At 37.9% G+C, this 10,828-nt stretch overlaps 1 protein-coding gene across 1 annotated transcript in view; it reads right to left on the bottom strand.

The window, feature by feature from the left end:
* Positions 1 to 10,828, bottom strand: part of oca2 (oculocutaneous albinism II) — a gene marked incomplete in the record, with an annotated part of 101,344 nt that overhangs the window by 78,153 nt on the left and 12,363 nt on the right. The window contains 3 exon segments of the mRNA XM_014022428.1: positions 1,686 to 1,742; positions 2,251 to 2,316; positions 4,409 to 4,480. Coding sequence (XP_013877882.1) covers positions 1,686 to 1,742; positions 2,251 to 2,316; positions 4,409 to 4,480 — 195 coding nt within the window.

The following is a 10,828-nucleotide window of genomic DNA, read 5'->3' as shown; positions in this document are numbered from 1 at the left end:
CATGAATGGAGATAAACAGACATAACAGATAAACAGGCACGGAGGAATCTGAAACTGTGGAGCTTTTTAACCAGGACAGATGTGGATAAAAATCCATCTGGTGAGTGACTTTTTTTCCGCATTGCTGTTGAGGGGAGAAATTCCCTGCAGTGACGTATGTTTTGGTGGGAGGGAGGGGTTCCCCCGAGCTCGGCGCAGTGTGCAGGAACTATGAAAGGTCTGTGCGAAAACGACTGCCGAACAACCACGTGACCCCGCGTCGACCCGTCGGCGTCGGAGCGAGTATGTTTCCAGCATTAGTCAGAACTTCACCAAGACTGAAGTGGATTACTGCCATCTTAAAACATATTCAGTCTAAAAAATTTAATTTTCTCACTAACACGATGAAGTTTCTCTGACTGCCTCTGTCAGTGTGCCCCAGGACAGCTGTGGCTACAATGTAGCTTACCACCATCAGTGAAGTRTAAAGCACTKTGGGGTCCATGTGGACATGATAAACTGATATATACAGTAAGTTCAAGCCATTTGCCATTTATTAAAAGAAGTTTATTGCTAATTTTTGAAAAGGCTATATTTCAGCCACGTTTAGACTTACAAAGCTGAAAACTCTTAACAATTTTTAAAAATTCTGAATGCTAAAACACAATTCAGGATGGCCACCAGAGCTAATTTTGAACGACTATGAGTCACCCGTTTTTAAGACATATTGGGCTGAAATGTGATGTGGTGGTAGCTGAGAACAATAACATATGGAAGCCAAATCAAAAAATCCAAAATGGCCACCATAACTAAAAAAAAATACTATAATACATACATTTTAAGACACATTGGACAAAACATTAGTACATAGGTAGCTGAAAGTGATCACAACCACTCACTGAATCACCTAAGTCTGTTTCTTTTTCATCATCAACACTGAGCAGAAATAAAACTGAATATCTAACAGCTCATTTCTACACACACAAAAAACCTACATTAAATACACAAGTATCGCTCCACTTTTTATTCAGCTTGCATGTCGAAAAGGAGTGGGGCAAAGTATAAATTTATTTAATCCTACTCTTTCACCATTAATTATCAATATTTTAATTATAATTGATCGCTTTCCTCTGTGTATCAAAGATTACAGTCTTATCCTAAAACAGAGTACAATTCTGACTAATTTGATTATTTGCATATTTAGTGAGATGGAGAAAAACACTTCAATATGTTAGATTGTACTAACATTAAAAAAACTATGGATTAACATGTTTACAGATTACATCCRCTGTTGCCTTTGAAAAATACACCTTGTAACAAACTATAAACTACACAAATTTACCCTACATGTGATACTTAACATCAATTTTTCTGAAGTCCAAACAAAAACAGTGATGTTTTGGGTGAGGATGTAAAGAAAAACATCAGAACTTCATCGGTCTCCCTTCAGAACCATACTTGTTATCAGGTCAGAAAAATCAACATTCAAAGCATTTTTGTCCCAAGTGCTAATTTTAAAAAGTGYAGAAAAGGCTCAAAGCTCCATGACTTTGATGCATCAGCAGTGAGAAACTATTTTTAAAGACTTGTCACTCAGTACCTAACATGGTCAAAGGGGGAAGAAGGCAAATCGAAAGAAGAATAATTCAACTGAACATCATATTTTCAACATTTGTTGTTTTTTTTGTATTACTCAGTGTACTCACCTTCACTGCACAATAATCAAAGAAACCAGTTTCTGAAAAAATGGCCACCAGCACCATCTGCAAGAAGAATATTTTTTTCTTTAATTTATTGTGTGTCATTCTGATCATTTAAAAACAAAAAGTCACCAGATATTGACATAAATATTGTCTTTGCATGAAGTGTTACTGTRTGAAACATTTCAATGTGTGTTTGGAGAATTTTTTGTACAATATCATTCTTTGTTGCTGCAAGGTTTTTATAACTTTGATACAGAATTCTTCTTATAATCTTGTCATAAAATTATAATTTGTGTGAATGTTTTTGTCTTTCATTCAAATGTGCTAGTCAAACATAGCAGTCAAAATATAAATATATGCCCTTTTCAGGCATTTTGGGGGTTAAGTGGTTAAGGACGTGTTTGCTTCTATAGATACAGTGTTTATGTCAGGTTTTAATGCCTCTGTTAAATGACAAGATAAAAGAAGCACATTTTTAGTTTGGATTGCATAAATCTTTAAGGATTCAACATAAACTCTATATTGTGTTGTAAAACATGTTGGTAAATAAACGTGAGGAGCAGCTCACCATGCCAAACAGAAGAGCCAGAGTCTCGTAGTCGATCCATTCCACCACTGTGACCAGACTGGGTCTCTGTTAGAGAGATGAAGATTAATACCAAAGTTAGTCTTTATTAAAGAAGGTTCAGATTAATATATATTTTTAAAAGTAGCATTACTAAAAGTATAAACGGGCCATATTTGGCCCGCAGGAGCTTCAAAGATGTTTTCATGTTTTAAAATAAGCTGCTTTAAAGCCAACATTGACCATAAACTACGTCTCCCATAATGCATTTTSATTTTGATTTTACCTGAAAATAATGGAGGCATCCCACCATTAGATGGAGCTGCACAGGGTGCAACATTAGCAGGCAAAAATCACAGTCCAAAAYCTCAATTTCGCTGCATTTTCACCAGCGACTTTTTCTGTGGTTCAATTATACTTGGAAGTGGAAATTTCCCACTTACAAGTCGTACGTTTAGACTGGAATGCCTTTCCAGTAGGAATTTCTTGTCAGAAAGTGGGAGAGTTCAGAATTCAAGACAGTAGCTACTCACCACAACTCAACAGTCAGTACAACTCTTACTTTTACATTTAATAGTATTTCTGTATTATTTATTTCACATTTAGTCAGTCATACATGTAGTACTTTTCAGTGTTTATAAGAGGATGTGTTAAACACTGTTTCTATACAGGAAATACCAGGTAGAGCTCAGTTGTTATTTGTTAGTGGTGCTCAGTCGTAGCAATGAGACAAGCAAACCAAGTATCGTCCGAAACATCAGCTCTGACAGATTATTACGCTTATCTACTACCACCAAACTTTAGCTCAGTATCTGTAACACCAACTTAGTCATAGTCATTTTTATATTTGCTAAGATCAGTTAGCTGTAGAGATTATCTTGCATCAGGTTGACTCCAAATAAATGACCAGATGTWGATGAAGATACAATGATTATTTTCTAAGTGTTTCATTACATTTGTCCACTCATTCATTAGATTTTTTTGCTAACAAACACTTCCTCACACAAAGGAAATTACATGCTCACCCACCATTGTGAAAGGCAGGAAATAAAGAGATATGGCAAAAAGTTTGCTTAATGATGATTTTCACAAATGTAACTCTCACAGCAGCAGAGCTGCACAGTTACTGCTCTGTGGCCCAGATTGTGACTGTAGGTGTTTTTAATTTTATGTTTTTGCACAGATGACAGGTTCCAGGAGCAGCACAGGTGGAAGTGGTGATGCCAGGTTGGCTTTGAGCCTAATGTTACCCTCTGAGCAACAAAGACCCAAAACCATTACACTGAAACCATGAAATACAATTATTAATTACACCTGGGTGTTTTCAACACATGGTAAAACCTTGCAAACTTTTATTCAAAAACAAGCTGAAATATCTTAAAAATGTTCACTGTTCACAGAAATAACATTAAACTGGCTAGCATTTCTGTAGTATCCAGAAGTTTTGTTTTCTATAGTTTGTGAAAAAACATGCCACAATAAATGTGTATTTAAGAGGAGAGTGTACCTGACATTGTCAGAAATCTAAGATAAATGATGTAAGTTCAAACTCCCATATTAATACTTTATTTTAAACGTTTGTTGTTTCAAATTAGGCTAGGAAAAGAAGCTAAGTGCCTCACATTCTGCATATCTGGGGTGCATTCAGATCATTAAGATATACTGTAACTAGACACTGGACCAGAACCCAGACATTGAAGCCACAAAGGATGAGTGCTCCCCCTGGTGGCTGGCTGCAGTACAGCCTATAAATCCCAATCAGTCAATTCACACTCAAGACCAAAGTTCAGTAGTGGCAGGATCAGTACTTCTACATTGTGACATAGTCTTGATTCAATATTTTATTGTATTTTTCTCAAATTAGACAGTACCTATAGTAGCAGAAATGTATTTTAATAGTTGTTTTAAAAACTAGAAGCACATGCAGTTATTATTATTATTATCTGTCTGTCACTCCCAATTCTGGAAGGACAACAAACTCAGTCTAACGAGCCAAGATCTCCTGTTAATGTCAAACTTTTAGAATGGTTGCTTAAAGCTGCTGGAACATTATTGACTTAAAGTCTGACTAAATACATGTTTGATAAGACAGGTAGTTTTCAGTGCAACTGTTACTAACTCAACTAGTGAGGGGTTAAAAAAACGAGTAAAAGAAACTTACGTCTCCAATGATAGCCAGTGCTGCTAAAGCTGCTAAAGAGCCGAGCATAGCAGCTAAAGTACGGTGAACAATCTGAAATAAAACACAATTAAATTTATACTTTTAAAATACAAAGAAGTTCAACAGATACATGTTTATATGAAGACAGGGTATAAAGACAAAGTCACAGATCAAACACTTCTTAAAACTGTCAATCGCCTACTCACAAGAACTAGAGAAATTGCATTTCCTGTGAAAATGAAAGTGTGAATGCCTATTGCTGAAAACTTTAGCTGCAAGCTGCTGAAATGGAGCTGAAAATGTTTAATAACAAAACAGTTAATGCAAGTTCAATTTGAAAAGCTGAAATAACCATAAAAAGGATTAACTTAGCATAATAACAGCTGAACAGAGCAAAATGTTTTGGAAAAGCAGAAAAAAGCTAAAATTAGCGTAAAAACAAGCTAAAGGTAGGAAAAAAATTGTATAGGTCCTCTGGACGGGTTCTTCTTTAATGAAACATTTCGTCTCTCTTCCAAGAGACTTCTTCAGTCTGAGAGTTTCAGGCAAAATTCAGGCTTTTAAGTCCTGCCTCCATGTGACTGATACTCACATCACATGACCATCGTTCACAGGTGACTCATACTCACATGTCACCTGTGAACGATGGCCATGTGATGTGAGTATCAGTCACCTGTGAGCGATAGCCAGGTCATGTGAGTATCAGTCACCTGGAGGCAGGACTTAAAAGCCTGAATTTTGCCTGAAACTCTCAGACTGAAGAAGTCTCTTGGAAGAGAGACGAAACGTTTCATTAGAGAAGAACCCGTCCAGAGGACCTGTACAATTTTTTTTCCTTTGATTTTTTACCTGGATTACTGAGATGCATCAGGACAAGCTAAAGGTAGCAAACACAAGTTGAAATTAGCACCTAGATAGTAAAAAGGTTGTGTAAAATGTCAAAATTTATTTATTTTTTATTATTTTTATATTATATAATAAAATAATAATAAATGTGTTGTAAAATACTTAAAACAGCCAAAATGTACAGTAAAACAGCTAAAATGTAGCTGGAAATTCTTTAATTAGCATGAGGAAGTATAAGGAGCACAGGTTTGCTGAACTAAGCAGAAAGAAAGAAAAATAAGATGTTAGCTTAAAAAGCTAACTTTAGCTYATAACAGCTGAACATGACCTAAAATTGAAGCAAATAGCTAATTGTAGTCAGAACATCACAGTCTTTTAAATATATTCAGAGGCTTCTGTCACATTATTAGACTCAAGAAGAAAGAAAACAATCGGATGATTTTTGCACAGGAGAGAGACAAACAGAGCTCAGCTGACAGAGCTTAGATCCGGTGACATTTGGCTGATTTCTGCACAGCTGAACTCTGGAGAGAAAAAGACAATCCWCCACTTTCAATTAGACCCTGTGAGCGGCCCGTCATTAACAAATGACAACTGTGCAGAGAACAGAGCCGCTGTCATCTCCCGCAGCTCGTGGCTGACTTTCACGTCATCCTGCTGCCCTCTGTGGACGAGTGAGTTCACACCCTGTCACACTCAGAGAGATCAGCCTGTCTAATTAAAACTAAACGTTGACTGGAGGTGAACAAAACATTCAGGTGGATTCTGCAGAACTTACCCTACCTGTGGTGAAACACAAGTACAGACATTTCTGCCATAAAGCACAGCAATCATTATGGGCTTTATAATACTTTTTATTCTAGTGAGTTATTTAACAAAGAAACAGTCTGCAGAGTCACAAAGTTATCAGAACAGGAGGTTATTTCCCCCCACAGTGCTCACTAACAGATTGTTTGTGTTAAGATCTTAGAAAAAAAATGCATTTTCCTAAAGCATCCATGAGTGTTTCCAAAAGCCTGGAAGGTTTGTTGGCCTTGGCTGGGTTATTTTACTATGCAAACAAAGCTTGTTTAGTAATTTTAAAATAGATCAAACCATGTTTGTGTGTAGAAACATGACCTCACAGTGTATCAAACCAAGGTCTTGAGTTGTGTAGACATATTAAAACACGTTTTCTGAACAGGAACTGCAAAAACCTGAACTGTAATCTGATCCCTTCTGAATAAAATTTAAAATGTTGCTACTCTTTGCTGCGAAATTCCTGTGCATAGGTCTATTCTGTTTATCACTGATTGTTAACACATCACACATACTGTTTTATTCCTGTTCCTAGGGTTTATTACCAGGGTGTGTTCTGATGTGATTTATTGATGTACAGTCTGCTTTGAGTGGCTCCTGTCACGGTCATTTCAAGCAGAGTGTACTCTTGTGATATGATTAGTTAAAACCCACCTGAAGCATTTACAACACGTAAATATTTTAACATTAGAAGTCATTTTTCTGTTATCTAAGGCAGTGGTTACCAACATGGGGTACGTGTACCTCTTGGGGTGCGTGAGCATATTACAGGGGGTATGTGGAAAAATTTCCAAGGTGTGTAAAAATTTAATAGAAATAGGACTGAAATAGGGCCCTATGATGTCTGTAATGCTGAAATTGCAGACGGAATCAGAGAATTGACACAAAATGGAATCCTGTATAAAACACGGAATCTCACAGAATTTGCTCATTTGGGTGACTTCGGCTGTTGCACATTATAGTTTTGCAGAATCGTCATTACGTTTGACTGAGGGGGTACTAGTGGTATGACAAAATGGCTCAGGGGGTACACAAGTTTAAAAAGGTTGGGAACCACTGGTCTAAGGGTTTCTGGTCACGTGGCAGGGAGAACACCCCGTTAGCATGACGGCAGGCCCCTTGGGAGTGGCCAGAACTGGAAAAAAGTGTACATATGTGACCTCACTTCCTTGATCAGTGCCATTTTACAGTGAAAATAAATGTCTGTAATTGGCTCCAGCTGGGTGGTTGTATGAACTTATTACACATAACATTCAAGTCTTATTTCTGTATTTGTTCCTAGTTCTCAACACACACCGAAGTGTCTGAACACGGCAATATCTGTTCACACTCATCAGCTACTTTATTACGTTTACCTGTTCAGGTTCTTGTCACACAAATAGCAAATCAGCCAATCACTTTGCAGCAACTCTTTGCGTTTACAAAGACGACTTGCTCAAGTTCAAACCAGGCATTACGATGGGGATTTAAGTGACTTTAAAATGTTGGTTTGGAGCCAAATGGGCTGGTCTGAGTATTTCAGAAACTGCTGATCTACTGAGACTTTTACACACAACTATATTTAAAGTTTAAAGAGACCTGTCCAGAACAGAGAAAACATCCAGTGAGGGACATCTGTGTGAATAGGCAGACTGATGTAAGATGATTGAAACAGAAGTAGCTGAAATAACCTAACACAAGCAAGAGTCTGCAGAAAACCATCTCTGAACTCATGACATGTCCAACCTTGAAGCAGATGGGCTACAGCAGCAGAAGACCACTACAGTCAGCTAAGACCAGAACACTGTGGCTACAATTCAAACAAGCTCACTAAAACTGGACTGTAGGAGAAACAGTGCCTGGTCTGATGAAGCCTGATCCACTGGACTCTAAAGTCCTCCACAATCACCAGGTCTCAACCCAATCCTGCACATTTAGGATGTGATGAAACAAGAGATTCACATCATGGAAGAGCAGCTGAGAAATCTGCAGCAGCTGTGTTTTTACCAAGGATGTAACAATGCATCAATCCACATCGATATATCAATTTAATGATTCAAATACAATGATCCACATCATCATCATCATCATCATCATCATCATATGCCTGAAGTGGATGGATGTCATACGTCCGTCTAACACACAGATTGTAGATGGGCAGATGATATCGCATCATATTGATCGCAAATTTGGGAATTGAATTGAAAATGTATCATGACAGACGTGATATAGAGAAACATGATGTCATCAACCAAACAAACTGTATCGTGATAGAGCTGCTGATTTACACCCTGCATGTTTGGCTGACTGGTAAATAAATTGTCTTTTAGCTTGAATAGACGAGTGAATGTTTGTTTGTCTTCTTTGTCTTTATGAAGCCCTGTGATGGACTTGTGACCTGTGTGTGATGTAACCTGCCTCTCCTACTGCTGGAGATTGGCACCAGTTCCCCCACAACTCAGAAAGGAACAAACAGGTGAACATGGATGGATCCCACGAGTGAGGGAAGAATGGATCGTGAGACTGACAGACAGATCGGTGCAACTTCTGCAGTTTTGCAGACTCTGTACCGGTTTGTTGTKGTAAAGAGGGAGCTGAGCTGTAAGGTGAAGCTCTCTGTTYACAGATCAGTCTACGTTCCTACCCTCACCTATGGTCACAAACAGTGAGTAGTGACTAAAAGAACAAGATTTCAGATACAGGTAGCTGAACTGGGTTAGCTGGACTCACTCGTAGAGACAGGGTAAGAAGTTCAGTTATCCAGGAGAGACTTGGAGTAGAGCTGCTGCTCCTCCACGTTGAGAGGAGCCAGATGAGGTGGTTTATTTGGTAAGGATGTCACCCTATAAGGAGATGCTTCAAGCAYGTCCAACTAGGAGGAGACCACAAGGAAGACCCAGGACAAGCTAGAGAGACTAAGGCAGCGTCCAAATTCAGGGACTGCGTCTTTCCAAGGTCGAATTTGTCAGCCACTTACTTCACTGCACCGCGCTGAAGGCTGTCCAAATTCAAATCCTCCTCCTGTTTTTCCCAATTTGAGAAACAAATCTGGTGGATCCCTGAYGGAGCACATTCGACAGGTCCYTTAGTTGTTCAAGTATTGCTTTTGAGCTAATTTAGTTACTTTGTAACAATAATAATAACTGATATTTTGCAGTGTTGTAMCACAAAGTGATACTTGAGTAAAAGTACACGTATAATACCAAAAAAATACTTTGGTAAAAGTTAAAGTCGACTTTAGGAGTATTACTTTAGTAAAGGTATTAAAGTATCTGGTATTTTTTGTACTTGAGTATTAAAAGTAAAAGTATTGATTTAAAAGGAGGAGTTAGATTTTCTGTAATGACATTTATTTGGAGGTGACCTCCAAAAAATGTAGAAATGACTGTTGAATTAAAATAACTAATTTGTGTTAAATTTAGGATGCACTAGTCCAGCTGTTTCAGTTTATATASATWTATCAAGGCTGCCCAAAACTTTTCCCCAAAATGAAAATCTATCTGAGGGCTGCAGCCAAATACAATAATATAATTCATGAAATACAAATACTTCTTAAGTACAGTCCTTTTATTTGAATGATTATGTCCTGCTGGAGTGTGACATGATTTGTTTGTGTACAAACTAATAMGGTATCAGAATTTTATATATTTATACTTCTCATTCAACCACAATTAAATTCACTCAATTTATATGGATAGAATTTATTTTTTACAATAACAAGCTGGAATGAAAACAAGCAAAAATGAAATAAAAGTAGTGACTTTCTACTTCTTGCCTTTATTTAAAATGTAAGGAGTAGAAAGTACAGATAACTGTGTGAAAATGTAAGAAGTAGAAGTAAAAAGTAGGATGAAAAATAATTACTCAAGCAAAGTACAGATACCCAAAAATTCTACTTAAGTACAATAAAGAAGTATTTGTACTTTGTTACTTTACAACTCTGATATTTTGCTTTCGATCTATTTCTGCTCCAGTGTAGCGTCGTCAGGCTTGCTGGGTGACAGGAGATACGCCAGGGTAAGGGTGGGAATAAAGCAGAAGGCTAGAACGTCCAAATTAACAGACACTTTTTTCTGGTCTTCACGGTAGACCAAGGACCCAGCTCACTTAGACTGGGTCCTTCAAAAGATGCAGCCCCTGAATCTGGACACAGTCAGGGTCTCCTGTCTGACCCGGGAACACCTGGAATCCTCCCAAAAAACTGGAGCGGTATGGATCTCCCTGCTCAAGCTGCTGCCCCTCTGAGACCTGACTCTGGATAGTGGAAGATGATAGATGGATGGATGGATGGATGGATGGATGGATGGATGGATGGATGGATGGATGGATGGATGGATGGATGGATGTGAAGGAATTAATGGGGTTTATGTTACTTACTGATTTAGTTACATTACACATAGTATGGTTTGTTTATGATAGAACTGTAATGACTGCTAAATGTGACTTTTGATTGACTTGATGATTCTATATTAATAGGTACATGCCTGGCAACAAATACAACACATATTGAACTTTTTAATCATTAGAATAGGTTCATTGTATGTGGGCGGGACTCTGACAAAGACAGGGCCCCCCTTCATGGATGATGATTCGGTCTGATTTCCGTCATTAAACCGGACAGCAGAGCTCTGGTTTTGAATGGTTGTTCTTTAAGACTATCTCTATTGCATGTGCACATTCTTTGTACGGTTTTGCACACATCTTGATAACGAACACGAAAAAACACCTATTTCTTTCAGATGGATGGATGGATGGATGGATGGATGGATGGATGGATGGATGGATGGATGGATGGAT

Source organism: Austrofundulus limnaeus, unplaced genomic scaffold, assembly GCF_001266775.1.
Source record: "Austrofundulus limnaeus strain Quisiro unplaced genomic scaffold, Austrofundulus_limnaeus-1.0 Scaffold329, whole genome shotgun sequence".
Classification (NCBI taxonomy): Eukaryota; Metazoa; Chordata; class Actinopteri; order Cyprinodontiformes; family Rivulidae; genus Austrofundulus; species Austrofundulus limnaeus.
This window is presented reverse-complemented; position numbering and strand designations above follow the sequence as displayed.